At 45.0% G+C, this 20377-nt stretch overlaps 2 protein-coding genes across 3 annotated transcripts in view; both read left to right on the top strand.

The window, feature by feature from the left end:
- FAM120C (family with sequence similarity 120 member C) overlaps nt 1-13973 on the top strand; it is a 36092-nt gene extending 22119 nt beyond the window's left edge. The window contains exons 13-17 of one of the 2 annotated variants that reach the window (XR_014542975.1): nt 147-348; nt 792-930; nt 1402-1459; nt 2999-9017; nt 9050-13973. Coding sequence is in view for 1 of the 2 variants with exons in the window: in XM_083592942.1 (XP_083449068.1) it covers nt 147-348; nt 792-930; nt 1402-1459; nt 2999-3298 (699 nt within the window). In the remaining variant the exon portion in view is untranslated. Of the gene's footprint in view, nt 1-146; nt 349-791; nt 931-1401; nt 1460-2998 lie in introns of both variants that reach the window. The other variant, XM_083592942.1, reaches the window with a different exon arrangement.
- A 4493-nt stretch (nt 13974-18466) lies between these two features.
- The window catches only part of PHF8 (PHD finger protein 8), a 28792-nt gene continuing 26881 nt past the window's right edge, over nt 18467-20377 (top strand). The window contains exon 1 of the mRNA XM_083593027.1: nt 18467-19606. Coding sequence (XP_083449153.1) covers nt 19509-19606 — 98 coding nt within the window. The 5' untranslated portion in view covers nt 18467-19508. The remainder of the gene's footprint in view (nt 19607-20377) is intronic.

Below are 20377 nucleotides of genomic sequence, written 5' to 3' on the forward strand. Positions count from 1 at the left end.
CTGGCCCTCCCTAGTTACACTACATGACCTTGATACAGTTCTACTGGAGGGATACGGTGGCGGGAAGTGTCTGGCACTTTTATAATACCATCAAACTCTGGTTCAGTTATTTTTTGGTCTCCCTCCTACTCCTCCTTGATCCACAGAATGAACAGGTGTCCAAGGTAGAGAAGATGAGGCAGAGCATCCTGGAAGGCATCAACTTCAACCGCCAGGCTCCGCCTCCCCTGCTCCCTCCTCCACCCTTTGTATCTTCCATGGCCCCATCCTTTTACCCTATGCCTCTCTACCCTCGCGCCATTGGTTCTGTTCAGCCTTCAGCCCCTGGGAGGACCAGAGGCTTCACAGGTAAGTTGCTGTGCTTCCAGTTGCCTCTGTTACGTGCTTGCTTCATATGATATATAGCCTGCTTCTCTCTAGCAAATAGTGAGCCAGCCACTGGGAGTTACATCATATCCTATTTGCCCTGACAGGAAGCTCTTGATCTAATTTGCACAAACTTCCTCCTGCAGGCTCCCCCCTCCCACTTTTTAATCTTTGAGGTAGGGGTGGGTTTCTTTTCTTTTTAGGCAAGCTGTTCCCCACCCGCAGTCTAAAGTAGTACAGTCCCAGAAACAGTTTTGCTTCCTCGCTTGCCCTCTGTCTGTGCAGTGATCTCTGTTGAGTTTGCAGTAGGGCCATTTCTTTCCAACTCTCATGCTTTGACCTTGAGCTGTCAGTGCAGGTGATCAAATTAGGGGGCAAACCAGCCTACTCTGCTTAGTTGCTTACTGATTCTTCCCTTTTCCTAGGTCTTCACCCTATCCCACCGCAAGGAGGCAAATTGGAGATTGCTGGCATGGTGGTGGGCCAGTGGGCTGGAAGCAAGCCGTCCCGTGGGCAGGGTTCCTTCGGCATGCAAGTGGTATCCGTTGGAGGCCCAGGGAAAGGGTAGGTGCCACTAGACGAGTCACCTTGGCTTCGTATAGCCTTGGTTGTCAGGAAAGGGTGTTGTTTCCCTTTGTCCCCTGCAGTTTTTTGAGATTTGGGGTTCCTAGTGAGGAGTGGGGAGCCTGGCCGCTGGATTCTGCACCGTTCTGAGGAAAGGGAAGACAAGTCTCAACAGTTTTGGAGAAGAACGAGAAGACCAGTAAATCGGGATTGAGTGGGGAGAATCCAGAGCAAGTTGAAAGATCTTAAAATTAATTAAAGATTAAAGCCGAATGAATCTGCCTTTTTAACGAATTAATTGTTTCATCAATTAGATTTTAACAGATACCTTTTGTGATAAAAGGATATATAACCAATTTGAGATTTAGGATACTGTACTAAGCTAACCAATTTAATAACTTACTCCTTTGGATGGGGAACATTATAAAATGACTCATTTCCATTCATTAAAACCTTTCTTTTCTGTTGCAGCCGTGGTCGTGATAACTCTGGAAAAATCTCCAAAGGAAACAAGAAAGTGAGCAAGCAAGTATGTGTCCCTGCCTTCCCTGTTGTTCCCTGTGCAGTGTCCAAACCCTCTTTTATGTCACTGGTGAATCCTCTTTTCCCTGTTCTTCTAAAAGTATCTGCCAACTTGCTGCCAAGGGATACCACTTGCTGCAATGGCCCACACTCTGGGTACTCTTCGTGTCAGCAGCTATGAGGCACACTTTGGAAGAAATAAAAATGGATGCTGCAAAATAGGGCTCTTGGAGGTCTATCCCCACCTTGGGAGAACCAAGATCCTCCTTTCTTTGGCCTGCTTATTTTCAGCTCCTTTTCCTTCTAGGGGTGGCTGAGTTTTCCATCCATAAAATGAGGGTGATGTTTTAGCCCATCGCCAGCAAAAGAAGCCTTTCAGTATAAAGAATACCAGGTTGAAATTCACCTGTCTATTGAATGGCTCCTAGGTGGAAAAGAGCTACCTGGATATGAGAAATAAGAGAACTGTTTCTCTCCTTGGACTTCACGTCTTGCAGCTTTTGGGGGGTGACATTAATTTATTATGTTTGATTCTGTTATGGAATTTCCCCCCTATGTTTAGTTCAAGGTATTCCGTTCCACTTTTGCTTTCTTTTATTTGGCACCTGTTATTATATGTCATATTATATTTATTATGTTATTGTATTTCATATTATATTGCAAGTAGATAAATAGGTGAGGGACGCGGGTGGCGCTGTGGGTAAAACCTCAGCGCCTAGGACTTGCCGATCACATGGTCGGCGGTTCGAATCCCTGCGGCGGGGTGCGCTCCCGTCGTTCGGTCCCAGCGCCTGCCAACCTAGCAGTTCGAAAGCACCTCCGGGTGCAAGTAGATAAATAGGTACCGCCTCATAGCGGGAAGGTAAACGGCATTCCGTGTGCTGCGCTGGCTCGCCAGACGCAGCTTGTCACGCTGGCCACGTGACCCGGAAGTGTCTGCAGACAGCGCTGGCTCCCGGCCTATAGAGTGAGATGAGCGCACAACCCTAGAGTCGGTCACGACTGGCCCGTACGGGCAGGGGTACCTTTACCTTTACCTAGATAAATAGGTACCACTCCAGCGGGAAGGTAAATGGCGTTTCCGTGCGCTGCTCTGGTTCTCCAGAAGCGGCTTAGTCATGCTGGCCACATGACCCAGAAGCTGTACGCCGGCTCCCTCGGCCAGTAAAGCGAGATGAGCGCCGCAACCCCAGAGTCGGCCATGACTGGACCTAACAGTCAGGGGTCCCTTTACCTTTAGCTTCATTATCTTGCATCTTTTGGGATGGAAAAAACTCCTCACGATTTGGCAGTGTGATGCAGGTGGACGAGTGGCTCTGAGGTTAAAAGAGTTCACCTCGTGGACTGGTTTGGAAAACAGTATGGACTCTGTTTGTCATGCTGCATGCAAGGCAAAGGATTTTGATAGAAGCAGCCTTCTGTCCCCATCTCAGAAGTGTTTGCATCTTTAGGTTGGATCTCTCTAGTCAATATCCCAGGACCTGGGTGTTCTACTTACTTTTTCCAACTCCAACCCCCGCTAAAGGCCTCCTCTTGTACTTGCCAGGGCTCTGCAGAAGGAACTGCCAAGACACCAGAGTTCAACAACAACAACAATGGTGGAAACAGCAGTAGCAACAGCAGCAGCCGTCCTCAGTCCCAGGTGAACGGGAACGGGGGCACCACGCCCACAGTGGGCGAGGACCCAGGGGCTGGAGCCTGCCCCTCAGCCACATCACCTTGTGCCTTAGCCAGAGACGCTGACTCGTGCAATAACAACAGCCCGTTCTTCGGGACGCTGAGCGGGGATCCTGAACGGTGCCCGGAAAACAAGCTTTCCTTCCCAGCTCTGCAGAAAGAGGAGTGAATGGAAGCCGCCGTGGGTCCGATTGGCTGACAGTGGGGTGGTGGAGAGAAGTGTCATGGCGTTGCAAACTAGTGGGGCTGGGGGAGGGGGGGAGGATACACCACTTCTGCAAATCCCCACAATGGAAACATTTGAGCTGGTGAGAATGGTTAAGTGGTGGGGAGGTCCGGGAGCAGAGCTTTCTTGACAACTTGCATTTGGAGGGTTTGTGTCCTGGGTGCTTCTTCTTCCCTGTGAGTAGCAGATGCAGCCCTGGAGGGGGGTGGAGTGACATGGGATGGCTTGGGGCTCGTGTCCCACCTTGGGTGACCACATCGGCACTTTTTGCTCTCTGCCCCTTGAATTTGCCATTGTGCCAATCGGATCCCAAAGGGCGGCACTTTTTTTTTCCTTTTAAATTTTTTATTTGAATTTGTTTTGATTTTTTTTTAATTTTATAGGGGGGGAGTTGTTTTTAGGGTGCAAGATTTATGGTAATTCTGGATTTGGGGAATGGGATATTTTTTAAAGGAGAAAAAGCCGGCAAGGTTTTATTTTAAAAAGGGGCAGATTTTTCCTGCCTGCCTTGTTAATTTCATGCCAGCTCCCCCACCAGCAGGCCAAACAGCAGTGTTGCTTGGGCGGGGGGGATGGAGGCAAACAGCATGGAGCGAAGTTTTTTTGGGGGGGGTGTAGGAAAAGACAATGATTTTTAAAAGAGAGAGAGAGAGAGCAGCACAGCTACTGCACCTTATACTCCCAAGTGTGTATAGCAGTCGGCTTGTGCTTTTTATTATATATAAGAGAGAGAAAAAGAGAGATTATATTTATATATAACGTTAATAGAGCTATATATAAATATGAACGTGGCAAGCCCGGAAAGGGTGAAAACGTTCCCGGGAGACAACTTGCGTTCCGAAATGCGCTATGCGTTCTTTGTGAATTAAAGGACCTGCGTCCCCAGCGGCCAGCAGTTGGCCCTGCTAACAGGGCTGCTGGGGCGGATGAACCAGGCCTCCTGATATCAGACAGAAAACTTCTTATCCTTCAAGCGGACGAGCACTTACTGTTACAATTCCAGGACTGTGAGCAAATGAATAGGGCTGGGGCTGTAAAGGGGTTTGGGGCTAAGGGTGGATTGGCCCCCTGTTGCCATGGGGCGGGTGGTGGGGAGGCTGGAAGTCAAAAGAATCAAACCGACCCAGAGCCTTGGGGGGCAAGAGAGGGAGGGGTAACCCAGGAGAACATACAGCAGTTCAAGTGATATACTGTTCTATAGGCTGAGTTGTGTGCACCCTGCAGCTTCAGCAAACAATCTCGAAATCAGTGCAGGGCTTGGTGTTCTCAAATCACAGCTTTTGGTTTCAAAGCAACAACTATCTTTTTTTAAAACGAAACAAAAATCCACTGATATTTAATAGGGAAATGTTTTCAAAGGGTTTCTTAGAAGAGCTAGTCAGGGTTTTCAGTGCGTTTGTGAGATGGCTGGGGAGGTTTTAGGGCCTTGCACAACTGCCACTGCTTTTCTTGTTGCTGGTATCTCCCCCCCACTCCCCATCTCTCACCGTTCGTTTCTGCCCCTTTCATTCCATCCATGTCCAATGCCGTCTTACAGTTCTCTTGGAAAAAAGTTTTTAGAAGCTGAATACAGTGGTACCTCAGGTTACAAACACTTCAGGTTACAATCTCCGCTAACCCAGAAGCAGTACCTCGGGTTGAGAACTTTGCCCCAGGATGAGAATGGCAGTGGGAGGCCCCATTAGCGAAAGAACTCCTCAGGTTAAGAACGGTTTTTGGTTAAGAACGGACCTCCGGAACGAATGAAGTTTGTAACCCGAGGCGAGGTACCACTGTAACTGCAAAAATAAGCCAGTTCTCACACACACATATGGCACAAGAGAGACTGTGTACTGAAACTGTCTGGGTTGTTGTTTTTAGTGCAGAGTACACACAGTTTTGCTTATATAGAATGGATAAAATGGGTGGTTTTAAAGTGAAGCATCATATAACTGAGGTGGGAGTTTGGGTGAGCAGGATTAAAGTTCTGTTGAAAAGAGAACTCTAACCAATTTTCCAGCTGCATACGTCCATGCAGTCTGATTTCTGACATCTTCCATGGCATGTGCCTCAATTACTAGATTGTGAGAGTGTCAGAATGACCACTCCAACCTGAAATGTGTGTTGATTTTTATTTCTGCCTTCTGCTATCTATCAATCAATCAATCCATTCTCCAGTAGGCTGAATCCCCCACCTGTGATTCTACCATAAGAGGAACAGATGAAAAACAGTTGGCCAGAAAAAAAAATGTCCTGGTGGCTATTTCTGCCTCCTTGACCACGAACAGTATAGGCAAAAGAAAGTACTTCCTAACGATGCATAACGAGCGTATGAAATTAACTGCCACAAGGGTATGGTGATGGTCGCTGCTGTAGATCCTTTTGACAAGGGCTTTCGACAAATCCATGGGCAGAAGTTTATTTATTATTTATTTATTAAATTTGCATCCTGCCCTTCCTTCCCAAGGAGTATGGGATGTCGGTTCTGTAAATGTCTACTAACCTTGATAGCTGGATGGAGTTCAGGGATGGAATACATTTGAATTTCAGTTGCTTGGAAGCAACAACAAGAGTCTTTGGGAAAAGGTGGGAGGGGAATCTGCCCTGTCACCCACTCAGGAATCTCTTTCTGAACGTAAAAGGGCAGTTAAAATGTGCCTAAGGCCTACGGTGTGGTGTTCATACTGTGTGTTGGGATCTTCCAAGGGGCTGAAAGATTCCTCTAGGAATGGGGTGTGCTGGACCTCTAGGGTGGGGTGTGACCTACAGCTGCTAGAAAAAGTCACCTCCTCTCTGTATCAGAAACTCTAGTGAGAACTCTGTAGCCAACAGTTGGGAGAAGGCAATGCTCTATTTAGGTTGACATCTAGAGCAAGAGGATGGGCAAGAGGATGGCCTGTATAGCTGGGGAACCAGGCAGGATTTTAGGAAGCGAGGAAGGGTTTCCAGAGGTTGGAGGGGCACTGATTTAAAGTGCAGGTAGGTAATTTGAATCGTAAGCTCTTAAAGGCAGCTTGATTCTCACCCACCTAACCTGCACCCCAGTGGGGACCCTTTCCTATCTTGTTGTTCAAAGCAGCTGAAAACCAAACTCCCCAAGTATTAGAAATTCCTGTTTGTTCAAATGTATTGAAAATGGAAACGTTTTCTTTTGCTGAAAATATAACAGGCAGTTCTGTTCTGAATAGCAGGGTGGGTAGGAATCCAGAAAGAAGAACATTTTGCCAGATTTATATGTTACAAAGTATCCAAGCAGAAGCACATTTTAGGGGGCTCTGCAATACTGTATACATAAATCACCAAAGCCTACCTGCCCCCAAAGGCTTCTGATTCTCTATTGTTAGGGTTAGATGTTTCCAAAGCTGGGTGAAGCCTGTGATCAAAAAGAGGAATTTACAAAGCCCTTGCTGGATCAGACCCAAAGCCTATCTAGTCCAGCAACCTGTTTGCCCCAGTGGGAGCCCCACAGGCAAGACCCTCTCCAATCGTGGTCTCCATTCTGCCTCTGATACTAGTGGAGGCAAGCTAGCAATCATGACTAGTAGCCATTGATAGCTTTATGGCCCATGCTTTTCTCCAATCCCCTTTTCATTGGGGCTTTAAGCCTGTAATCCTGTACCCCCCCCCCCTTGCACAGAGTACATTTCATTGAATTCAGTGGGACTTGCTTCTGAATAGACAGGTGTCAGATTGCTCTGTCTGAGCCTTAATTGTTGGGGTCTTGTGAGGATTCCAGTAAAGCTCAGTTTTCTAAAACAGGTGTCTAGCCTTTGTGATGGAGGTGCAACGCACCAGACATTTCTGAGAATGGAAGAGCTAGCTGAGTCAAACCAGAATTTTGGTACTCTTGTTTCCAGTGGCAACTAGCTAGATGTTCACAGGAGGGCATAATGGGAATGTCTGTTTCCTGTTGTTTGTCCATCAAACATTTATTTGGAAGGGGTGTGTGGGATGGGAAGGGTGCAGGAGAGGTTTTTTGGCACAGTTGACCTTCTTTTCTTACCCATGTGTTTCTAAGCCTTTTCCCAGTCCATTTGCAGTCTTTAATTGGGAGTCATCAAACTTCAGGACTGTGGAATCTACTTGGGTTTTTTGTTGTTGAATCAAGATCTAGGACCCTAGTGCAAAATACATGCTTTTCAGAATTACATATCCCAGACTTGATTTAGAGTACAGGAAGTGAATGGAGCCATTCACTCTTGGTAATCTCACATACTTCCTTCATTTTAGTAGTTAGACAGACTTGTTTTGCTGTTGCTATTGTTAAACACATGTGAGTCAGAAATCCTTGTTCTACTGTGATCTCCGAATAGGTCTCAATCTGTTACATATATTTAATTGAAATTTGTCCAGTGTTCATTCAAGTCCCTTGCAGAATTTGGCTTGTCGCTACTGGAATCTTGATAGACTCTTGAAATTCAGAAATGCAGTAGGTATATACTACAGTAAATGTATTGTTTAACCTCAGCATTGCAGGCTTCCAGAACCTGACTCTTCCATACATACATTCTTTTGTTTATATATTTGCATATCAAATCTGAGTGTTAAATCCCCATTTTTTCTGTAAAGTGGTAACAGGATGAACCAACTCACACTAAGAACAGTATTTTCAGCTAATAATTTTCAGGAAAGATCTTTCCCAGCTCCTAGAAATGATTTTACTAGAAAGGGTGTATGATCTGGGATTACAGTATATATAGGAAGCAAAAAGGCATTGTCTCTGAACTATGAATCTCACCATTAAATCTTCCTAATTAAGCATTAAATGTTCTAATTAAGCAATAGAAAGAACCCAGTGTAGATTTTGAAAAATTGCAGCTGTAGACAGGGGTGTATTCCTTTTTGAATCGTCTTCAGTCCTATTCTCATTGGTATGCTATGACTGTAAAGTAAGACAGAACTTAAAATTGCATATCGAGGGTTTTAGAATTACGGTTTTCAGAAAAGGCCCTTGCTTCAGCCTCAAGTGGATTAAACCAACAGTCTTGGGAAGCTGGTGGAGAACAAGGAAGTGTTTTAAGTTTTAATTGTGCCCTGTCGCTGAACGTCCTCTGATCTGGGTTTGGCTTGATGATAACAGAAAAACACTTTATTCCCAGGTGTAAAGAGTAAATGTAAATCTTCCTTACACGATAATACTTCCTGTCACAAATGAGACACTGTTCAACCTCTTCAGTTGGGCATGCAGTTGTCATATGAAGTTTGAGGAGTGGGATTGCAACTTTAAATGGTGAATTTGAGAGGAAGGATTTAACACTCTCTTTCTCTCTTGGGGGTGTTTCAGTTGCTTTTAGCTTTGACAGTATTTGCTGGGAAGGAAGACAACTTCCTCTCCTGACCAATGGCACACATTTCCAAGCAACTTAACCATTGCCAGTTCTGAGGTCTTGCCCCAGAACTAGAAAGACGCCTGCCTGCTTGAGCCATGCCTGCAGTCGCACAGGCCTTTGAGCATGCAGCTATATTGCTTTGATATCATGTAGCCCAGGGGAGCAGCTGGATCTGTGTCACAGGCTTCTGTGACGCATTTCCTTATATACCATATTTCCACTGCTTGAAACCTTTGCAACTGGAGCAGATTGGCTCCCCTTTTTTAACCTCTTAGCAATGCCACCAGGCAAGCTATTGATTAGGTGGCGGGATTGATTTGACTTGTCTCTCTGTCTGTCTGTCTGTGCAGACTGTAGGCATTAGTGACTATTGGGTGCAAATTAGCCCTCTTACACTGTGGTCCCATCTGTACTACACATCTGAAACAGTACCATAGCACTTTAAGCAGGGTGGTGTAACAATTCCTCTTGCCAGGAAACACTGGGAATTGTAGCTGTGATGTGAATTGGGGTCTCCTAACAGCCCTTGGCACCCTAACAAATCATTTGAGGGAAGCCAGGCTTTAAATGTATGGTGCAAATGGAGCCAAAAATTGGAAAGTTTTGGGAAGCCCTTATCCCAAACATTTATATATTCCGTGATTCTGTGGGAGTACAGAATGTGATACTGGGTACAGAATTCAGCATCTTGAGAAGCCCAGTCTTTAAAAACAAAACTTTCTCATTGTTATGGATACTAAAATAAACCTCGGAAGTTTGTGGGTAGCAGGAGTGGCTGGATAAGTTTTTCATTTTAAGGGTAGGGCTTCTCCCCTATGTAGTGACCCTTAGAACCAGGCTAAATTTGGCAAAACATTTTTTTCAAAAATGAATAAATTATGCAGAATAAGACTGAAAATGTGTGTTACTTGCATAATTTATACAGGTAGAAGAATTCGGTATCTGAAGATTTTAGATTTTATCTTGTTTTAACTGTGGGAAGTACACTTCAGCTTGGTCTCTTCTTTGCAAGCTAGGCAAAATAAAGTTTGAAGTCACTCCACTCTAGATTCACTTGACAAAAATCCTAGATAAGTTTTCCTTTAAATTCAAAAACGGATGTGGTATTGTTCGGAATTGCTCACTGCTTGCTCAGCCAAAAAGGTAGCAGGCAACATGCATCTTTAAAATATCTCTTGTGAGAATTGTGGATACTTCCAGGTGTGAAGGGGATCATTAATCTTGAGGAATTTAATTTGAAGCTCAGTGTTGCATGAAAGCCAAAGAGGTAGATGAAAATTCCTAGGTTTGTTTCTCTTGCATAATAAATCCAAATGACAAAACACACTTCATGCATATCTATGGACTTAGTTTAATTGCAGTTGGATAATGCTACCATTCCCACTAGTGTTACTGAATGTAAAAGAGCATCTCTGATGTGATGGACATCATGTTATGATGCAAGAGTCAAGCTAACCTGACCTATCTTTTATAAACCTAATGAGAAGCAATAACCGGATGATTGCCCTCAGAGGTCTGGTTCCCCATCATTTAGAATGTACTGCAGCTAAGCAAATACCTTTTCCCCCCAAGCCGTACCAGACTGGTTTGGCTCCAGCATGCGGAATTGGAGCTGGTCATGTACAGACTGGAGACTGCAATTTGTGTGATACAAGAATTCAGGCATCACCACACCTAAGCGCAAATGATCTATGGAGGCACTGAGATAAGTCTGCTGTGGTTGAGCTGGAAGATTCTAAAACTTGCAGTCCTGTAGAAGTTAGCCTTGCTTCTGGGGAAAGTGGAGAAGCCTTCGTTCCTTGGTGTTGATAGCACTCGTAGATCAGAAGTGTAGTTCAGCTATGACTGTTGGGCAAAGGTGGCTCTGCTTTGGTTGGAATGAGATGAGCCAAAGTCCTTTGAGAAAATGATACTTGACTATTGAAAGAGGGCTCTTTCTAACTCTTAAAGCAGCTTTATGTTGTCATATTTAACCTTGCGGCGAAACAGTGCTGGTTCCCCATTTCTTGCAGCTTTTGAATCTGAAGCTAATATCGGAGGTGCCTATAGAGCCAGGAACCAGGAGTCTCTGCAAATGCGCCTAGCCATAACTAGATGGCCCCATAGCTATTTTTATAACAAAAAAAATTGCTTATTTAAAAATAATAATAATGAAGCCCTGATTTGTAAACTTCAATTTTTTTTTAACTGCAGATTTCAAAATTCAGATCCTTTTGTGAGACCAGAAAGCTACAGTCCTTGAATGTAGATATAATAACTCTGAATATACTTCTCTTGATCCTAAGACGCACAAAAGGGGAGGTCAGTACGTGGCCTTGCGATGGATGGATCAGTCTGTTTCATGTGTCTTCATTCATAAATCCATTCCATTCAGTTTCTGCATTACTCTGGATTTAATTTGAATCCATATGAAAATTTGTATCTAAAAACGTATTTGAATCCATATGAAAATTTGTATCTAAAAACGTATTTTAACTCTGTATATACATTTCTAAACGTTTAAACTAGGAATTTTGTTACTTTTTTGAGACAATCCCTGTGTCTCATTAATTCAGATAAATGCAAAATCTAAGGATAACTAAATTCTAATTCACAGGGGGTCTGGATCGGGTCACTTTGCATCAGAATTCACAGAAATAAAATTCCTCAGGATTCCTCTGTAATGGAATTCCTCTGTAATGAGACCTCTTTTCTCCACGTTTCCAGAAATTAGTCACCTTAGCATTGCAGGCTGTCTGTAAAATTAAGGACTTTTCAAGCATCTTGCAGTGCTGCCTGTGGGAGCTATTGTATGACAAAGAGGCAAAAATGTAGAGCTTGAATGGATTGTGACTTTGTGAAATGAATGTCCTAATCATGAACAAACATCAGGTTTCCCTTGTGAGGGTGACCCTGAGGTAATTGTGGCATCAGTTGGACCCAAAGATTATGTTGAGTTGCGTTGTTCATTCTTTGAGAGCGGAGCTCTCAAATGCGGCGTTCTTGCTTTTCATTTGGCCTGTGTAACACTTTGGACTCTCTCCAGGGCTGGATCCTTGGATGGTACAATCTTGGCAGAGTTCCTTTGAAGTCACTGGATCTGCATCCCACATTCAGAGCCGTTGATCCCCAGTGGAGTAAGGTCCATTAAAAACAGCTGTAGGGATCATGTTTATTAGAAATAATTGCTGTGTTACTAACTTTGATGCTGAGAATTAACTGAAGTAATATGACTTTCCCCTGCACTGTGCAGTGGACCTTAAATGCTCATAAGGAAGGCGAAATATGTTCCTGTGTCCAAATCTTCTTCCTCTTAGCAGGGCTTTTTTTCAGCCAGAACTCACCGGAATTCAGTTCTGGCACCTCTTATGTGGGCGCTGTTGCCATAATAAGAGAACAAGGGAGGAGTTCATGGTGAGTTCCGGCACCTCTTTTTCTAGAAAAATAGCGCAGCCTCTAAGATAAAGAAAGGTTCCTTTCTAATATGAGTTGAAGTGGGAACAAATCTAATACTTTTAACTTCCTGTACTAGGCTCCAATTCAAGATTCTCCTCTAAGCATGTTTCTTGAAGTCTTCATAAGGATCTAAACCATACAATCAAAGGCATGGATTTTAGTATGCTGCCTTCATTGTTTTGTGGGGGGTGGGGTGGAGGGGGGGCATTTAAAGCCAGCCTACTGACCAATATTTCCTGCATTTCTCTTCCAAATATTTCATCCCATCCTAAGGCAGCAATGCGGGATATGACTCTGGCTAGCCGTTCCCAAGGATGGCTACTGGTCAACTTAGCCAACCAGTTAGAGGGTTTTTTTTGTCCAAATATACTTAACAGTACTTGAAAAGACTTGAAAGCCTTTTCAGGGGCAGCTTTTAAACTTTTTCTGATGTCGTTTAGAATTCCACCTTTCCTTGGATTCATACGCAAACAAGCAAGCGAGCCCTTAGGTCCCTGGGGGGAAGTCACAGACAAACATTACGACAGGGACTTGAATTCTTGTGGAGGGGAATAGGGGTATCCCGGTCCACAGATTAAACGTGTGTACGCTAGAGCCTGTGAGGAAGGCACAGGGTCACTCAGTGGCCAGTTGGCACAAAGCACCAACATTTCCCCCTATCACGCAACTGTAACCTAGGCTGCAAATCCTCAGTATACTTACTTGGGTGTAAGCCCACTGAAATAATGGTGTTTCTTTCCAAGTAAATGTTATTAGGATCAAGCTGCAAGATGAATCATAAGCTAACTACAATTTTTTTTTTAATCTTGTTAGCATAATTTTACTACCGAAGTTGAATCATTATAGTAGCTAACTTACCTGACATGTATTTTGCTAAATATGCATGTTCTTCTATTTTTAATTTTAATCCTTCCAATTACCCCCACACCAATCTATTTTGTAAGTCCATTTTTATTGTTTAAAAGAAATCTAACACACACCTGTTTAGAGATCTTTCAGTCTTTAATTGCTATTTACCGCTCATTGCAAAAAGTCAGATAGCGTCGCTCATTTTCTAGGTTTTTTTTTTTTAAGATTAGAATTTTTTTCTGACTCCGTTTTGAAAGACCAACCCCCGCTTCCCGCGTACACTTTATCTGTCTATAATATTACCCTCGCAGACGGGATGTACACTTTTTCTGACTTATAACCATTGCTCTTGTATTTTGGTAGATGCTTTGTTGATAGTAACTAAATGCCTAGTAAGATTTTAAAAGTAAAAACTTCAATCTCAGTTGTTACTTTAAGCCAATCTTTCCCCTCACACACCCTCTTTGAATAACCTTGGAAGTTGCATTTTTACCATATATATCTCCCCATGACCACCTTTTAAAATGTTTAGCCTGAGATTTTAGCTTTAAAGGGAAAAAAAGCATACAAACCAATTTTTGATGAACAGAGTAAATCTGATTTTTTCTTTTCTTGTTAGTGATCCCCTGTCAATTGCAAGTTCATGCTTTATTTATGTGGGATAAATTCATTATTCCCTTCTTTTTTAAAATGGATTTTCTTTTTATGCTATATTAACACCTGTTCTTAGTGGATGGATAAATGTTATCTTTACTACCCCAACCTTGATAAACAAATCCCCATCTCCCCAATCCTTGCACCCCACACCAAGCTCCATAGGTTGTTGGGTTTTTTAATCAGTGTAAGTTTGGACAGGTTGCTCTAAATCAGGGGAAACTCGCAGTAGGTTTGCAAATCAGAAAGCTTGGGTGTCTTTTGGGAATGTTTTTTGCTGGTGGAATCCTGGCGCGTTGTTCATCTGTTGATGATGGAGAGAGACTTACAGTGCTTAATAAATTCTATTCTTTTAGTAAAAAATAAATAAATGGTGTGTTTGTACTCCTGTGTTTTAAGCTTTGTAAAGGTACAAGGTCTGAAAGAAAGGTGTCGTGTCACTTTCGGTGCTATGTGTCTGCTGCAGCTCTGGAGAAGTGAAGAATTCAGCCTCATCCGAATTTCAGGTGTTCCTTCATGGTGTCCCTGCAGCCACTCATTTGGCGTGACGTCCATCTAATTCATACTTGGAGTAGACCCATTGAACAAAGAACTTCAAGTTACTTGAGTGAAAAGGAAAGTGCGGTGCAGAACTGCAGATATTTTAAAACATGTATAGTGTATGTAAACCTGTCCACAGGGGCAGCAGATCTGGCCTCCAAGGAACACATTGCCCGCTCTCCTTGGAGGCTGGGTCAGCCACTTGTAGATCTTCACTCGTCCCTTCTTCTGGGCAGTGGGATGCCGTTTTGTGGTTCACCTCAAGTGCCAAAATGTCTTGGGCTGGGCCTGCAGTGGACCTCCGTATCTTTCACTCCATAAGACGCACCTGACCATAAGACGCACCTAGTTTTTAGAGGAGGAAAACAAGGGGGGGGGATTCTGAATCAAATGTTGTACTAAACTATTTAATAAACTACTGGTATATCAGAATAATATTTCAACCATGTACAGTGGTACCTCAGGTTACATATGCTTCAGGTTACATACGCTTCAGGTTACAGACTCCGCTAACCCCAAAATATTACCTTGGGTTAAGAACTTTGCTTCGGGATGAGAAGAGAAATCGTGCTCCGGCGGCGCAGCGGCAGCAGGAGGCCCCATTAGCTAAAGTGGTGCTTCAGGTTAAGAACAGTTTCGGGTTAAGAACGGACCTCCGGAACGAATTAAGTACTTAACCCGAGGTACCACTGCAAAGTGAACAGCAGTCAACAGTGGCATTAAGAACCATCATCACTGTCATTAACAAATTAAGAGAGACTTTATCCCCTAGTAAGGGGGGCAGGCAATGGAAATATATGAGCTTCCCACATTGAGTCCCTTAGATCTAAGGATTATATGGTTTGGTCCTACACAATTATTTTAATAAAGGCAAAAGAAGTGGGACTTTCTTCCTTTTTGTTCCTTGCAAAGAGCTCTGGGGGCTTTCATATGAGGGAGAAATCTGATTCAATTCCCATTTAAAGTCAAACCTACCTAATTCACACCTTCGTAAACAACACAAGGACCAAACCACAGCCGCCCTTCAAATTTCACACTTCTGCAAAGGAAGGCACTACTGTCCACTGGCAAGACCAGTGGCAGAGGGAGGATCTTGCGTGGTGACATGTTGCCTGTGGGGATGTGGGACGTTGCCCACGCGAGCATCGTCCCAAGGGGGTGGCATGCGCCCGCCCATCCCAATGGGGTGCGGAGGGATTACACAGCTCCCGCTGTCCTTGCTTTACACCCTTGTAAGCGTTTCCTGTCCCACTTTACTGCTTTAAAGCAAGCCACGGAGGAGGGAAGGACGGGAGCCATGGCTTCCGTCCATCCCTCCTCTGTGCGCAGCATTCTCTTCATAAGACGCATAGAAATTTCCCCTTTTTAGGAGGAAAAGGGTGTGTCTTATGGAGCGAAAAATACAGTGTATTACAATATTGAAACAGGCCTTCGACATGCCTGTCCTCGTCCCCATCTTCATTCAAACTCCAACATTCAAGGCAAACAGTATTCTACAGCAGTGGGTAGGGGACCCTCATGGCTCTCTTGACATAACTCCCATCATTCCTGGGGTGGCCAATGACCAGACATGATGGGGATGTAGTCCCTCAAAAGGTCTAGGCCAGGGAGACCCACTGTTTTGTCTAGGCATGAGCCGCCACATCTCACTGCACTCTTCCCTGGACTCCCTTGCAGAACACCTGGCAACACCACGAGCCCCTGGTGGACATTCATTCACGGTTGCACACTCTCTGATTGTAAGAAACATCAAAGCAGTTTGAAAAAAAGATAGAACGGTAAAATCGAGGGGAGAGGGGAACCATGTAGCTCCTTGGAGGAAAGGTGGATTCTAGCAGCTTAACATTGCAGATAATGCAAGTTCTCTCTTCACAACCAAACGGCAGCTAGACTACAGGTGAAACTCGAAAAATTAGAATATCGTGGGAAAGTTCATTATTTCAGTAATTCAACTTAAAAGGTGAAACTAATATATGAGAAAGACTCATGACATGCAAAGCGAGATATGCCAAGCCTTTATTTGTTATAATTGTGATGATCATGGCGTACAGCTGATGAAAACCCCAAATTAACAATCACAGAAAATTAGAATATTGTGAAAAGGTGCAGTAGGTACTCAATCCATAACACCTGCAATGGGTTCAGTAGGAAGCACAATCATGGGGAAGGCTGCTGACTTGACAGTTGTGCAGAAAGCCATCATTGAGACCCTCCATAAGGAGGGAAAGCCTCAAAAGATAATTGCAGAAGAAGTTGGATGTTCCCAAAGTACTGTATCGAAGCACATTAATGGAAAGTTATGTGGAAGGGAAAAGTGTGGAAGAAAAAGGTGCACAAGCAGCATGGATGACTGCAGCCTGGAGAGGATTGTCAGAAAAAGACCATTCAAACGTGTTGGGGACTTTCACAAGGAGTGGACTGAGGCTGGAGTTAGTGCATCAAGAGCCACCACACACAGACGGATCCTGCAGATGGGCTTCAAATGTCGTATTCTTCTTGTCAAGCCGCTCCTGAACAAGAAACGTCAGAAGTGTCTTACCTGGGCTAAAGAAAAAAAGAACTGGTCTGTTGCTCAGTGGTTCCAAGTCCTCTTTTCTGATAGGAGCAACTTTTTCATCTCATTTGGAAACCAAGGACCCAGAATCTGGAGGAAGAATGGGGAGGCACACAATGCCAGATGCTTGAAGTCCAGGGTGACGTTTCTACAGTCTGTGTTGATTTGGGGAGCCATGTCATCAGCTGGTGTTGGTCCACTGTGCTTCATTAAGTCCAGGGTCAACACAGCCGTCTACCAGGAGATTTTGGAGCACTTCATGCTTCCTTCCGCAGACGAGCTTTATGGGGATGCTGACTTCATTTTCCAGCAGGACTTTGACACCTGCCCACACTGCCAAAAGTACCAAAACCTGGTTCAATGCCCATGGGATTACTGTGCTTGATTGGCCAGCAAACTCACCTGGCCTGAACCCCATAGAGAATCTATGGGGCATTGCCAAGAGAAAGATGAGAGACATGAGACTGAGCAATGCAGAAGAGCTGAAGGCTGCTGTTGAAGCATCCTGATCTTCCATAACACCTCAGCACTGCCACAGGCTGACAGCATCCATGCCACGCCGCATTGAGGCAGGAATTGATGCAAAAGGGGCCCAAACCAAGTACTGAGTACATATGCATGCTTCTATTTCTCAGAGGTCCAATATTGCTCTATTTGCAGTCCTTGTTTTGCTGATTTCATTTAATATTCTAATTTTCTGAGATTGTTAATTTGGGGTTTTCATCAGCTGTAAGCAATGATCATCACAATTATAACAAATAAAGGCTTGACATATCTAGCTTTTCATATGATGAGTCTATTTCATATGAGTTTCACCTTTTAAGTTGAATTACTGAAATAAATGAACTTTTTTAAAAATAATATTTATTACTTTTAAAGATTACAGAAAAGGAAAAGAAAAAAAGAGAAAAGAGAACAAACAAAAAGAGGAAAAAAACAATACAATACAATATATAAACAATACAAAACACAACCTAAACATATTAAACTAAACTAAACAAAACCCTAACCCACCTTAACCCTAAACAAAACAAAACAATAACCATTTAAAAACATACATCACACCTTTTCCGTACTCTATCTTTCATTCCCTTGTTTCCTCGACTTTTCCACGATATTCTAATTTTTCGAGTTTCACCTGTAGAGTCCCGTTTATGTATCATTTATTTAATAAGATTTACACACTGCTTCATTGTGAAAAGCGAAAAACCCTCAAAGCTGTTTACAAAAAGATATATCAATAAGAACGAAAAAAATCACCATTTTGAAACATGCATATACATAATAATTGCGTTTTGCCTTTCCGCAGTTCAAACCACGCTCAAGGCAGCTAAATCATGAAACGTACAACATAGGAAAAGTAGTCGTATACAGTAGATAAAAGCCTTTAAAAGAATCCACCACCAAACTGAATAATTTCCACACAAGTCACATGATCTGAAATAAAGATGCAACAAAACCCACATCAACAACCCCCGCAACGAAACTCAGCAAGCAACACGCAAGCACGAAAGTCAAAATACTGAAACAGATTCGCATTGCCTCGACTTTCTAAGCATCTGGGGAGGTTTGCTTAAGCAATGAGCTTCTTAGCAGGCGCTGAGAAAAGCAGAGCAAAAGCGCGCGCTGGATCTCATGAGGCAGGGAGTTCCGCAGTTCCCCGGCGCGGCCGCGCTAAAGAGCCGAACGGGGATCTGCGGTGTTTTGCTCCTCTCGCGAGGGGCAGGAATAGCGTCTATCCCGCCTTTCAGATGTGGAACGGCAGCTCTACACCTTCGTATCTCTACGACGCAGGCCTCTCTTCCGTCCCTTCCCAAGATGGCTTCCCAAGCGTCCCGCGTTGCGCCTCCCCTAAGATGGCCGCCGGCGCCTCCTCGAGTCTCTCCCTCCCCCCTCCCCCCCCCCCGTGGTTTTGAATAAACTTTATTGAGGAGCCGGAGCAAGAGCAGGATCCCGGGCCTGGCCGAGGCCTCTAGAGTCGCCGAGAAGCAGCGCAGCCGCTTGGGCGCCAGAAGGCCTCGATCCCCGCCGTGGAGTTAGGCGCTCCTGCCCGGAAGGGAGGAAGAAGCCCGGGACGGGGCGTGCGAGTCCGCGGTGTTTCGCCTCCGCTGCGGGCCTCGGGCGAGGCGTCTCTGGCCGTGACGAGGGAAGCCCCTCCGGACGAGACTCCTCCCGGGAGTCGAGGGGAGCCTGGCTGGGAAGTGGGGGGTATTTTGGGGGGGGCTGACCCAGAGAGGCGCGAGAGGAGCAAGACCCGAAGGTCGCCCCGGAGAGCGCGACGTCCCTCTGCGCCTTTGTCAGCTGGGAATCTCCTGTGGGGAGAAACTGAGGCAGCGGGCAAGTTTGGGGCTGCAGCAGATGCAAGAGGGATCCTGCCCCCCCCCGAAAAAATAAGCCTGGGAAGTTTATCCCAGGAAGGCGAGGGGGGTCTCCCCCCCCAGTAGGGGGGAAGTGGGTGCCAACTTGGGGAGGCTGCCTTGGAGGGCTTCGGATGATCAGAAGCAGCCCATGAAACTTCAGGTCAAAACTTTGGGGTTCAAGAGACGGCCTGCAGCCGAGCCCTGCTGTTTGGGGGGAGGAAGAGGACGCCACGGACATCGCAAGGATCCAGCAAGCACGTTTTGCAAGGAAGTTGGGTCTTGGGGAGTTGGAGTGGGTAAGGGGGATGAAATAATTTAGCCCCCACTCAGCCGGGGCAAGACTGGCTCTCCTGCAGACCTCAGCATGACCGCGTCCTTCAACTTGCCATAGCGGACGCTTGGACGTCGTTCGGTTCCTGGAGGGTCTTCCTTCGCTTGAACTTGGTTCCGCCATGGCCTCTGTCCCTGTGTATTGTCTCTGCCGCCTGCCCTACGATGTCACCCGCTTCATGATCGAGTGCGACGTTTGCCAGGACTGGTTCCACGGCAGGTGAGAAGAAGGCGGCACTGGGTGGGAACTGACATTTGGAGGCAGCGGCTCCAAAGCCCCTGTTTCTTTAAATCCAGGGTATGTCTGCTCTTGGAGGTGCTGCCTTTAATCGGGGGCCTTCATGAGGAGTATGGGTAGAATGCCAGTAATTCTCAAAGGGCTAGTTGCTCTAAGAATCGCCTTGCTGGATCAGGCCAAGATTTAAAGCTTGCTTCCTAAAAGTGGCCAGTCTGAGACCTCTTGAAGGCAGGAAGGGTCTTCCTCTGTTGCGTGTCCTCATCATCTGGTGTTTAGGGTTGATCTGTCTTTGTGCATGGAAGCTTCTGGATGGTTGCCAGAAATCGATTGGGGGACCGTGACATTCATCCATAGAAACAGGAGTTGACCAGCGGACTTCATGTTTATACCTGCTAAACAGTTGACATGCCTTAAGTCATGGATGGGGAAACTAGCTCTTCAGGTGTCATCAGCCCCAGGAAGTGTGGCTGGTGGCCAGGAATGATAGGAGTTCCCTGTCCCCCATCCCTGACCTAAGCTCTTACAGTGTCAGTTGGTGTGGAGGCTTAAAATAAGTTAGCCGTTCCCCCAAACAGGTAAGCAATGTGCTTATATCAGACCATACTGGCTATTAAGGGATCTGAAGTTATAGAAGTGCAGGATCTGAAGTTATGGAAGTGCAGCAAAAATTTAAGAAGCTGTAATCCTTTTTCTATTGTGCTGTTTCAACCCCACACAGCTTCTTTTTGCACTTGCATGTAGTGCAGTCATGTT

This window comes from Podarcis filfolensis (assembly GCF_964270895.1).
Source record: "Podarcis filfolensis genome assembly, chromosome: 17".
NCBI lineage: Eukaryota > Metazoa > Chordata > Lepidosauria > Squamata > Lacertidae > Podarcis > Podarcis filfolensis.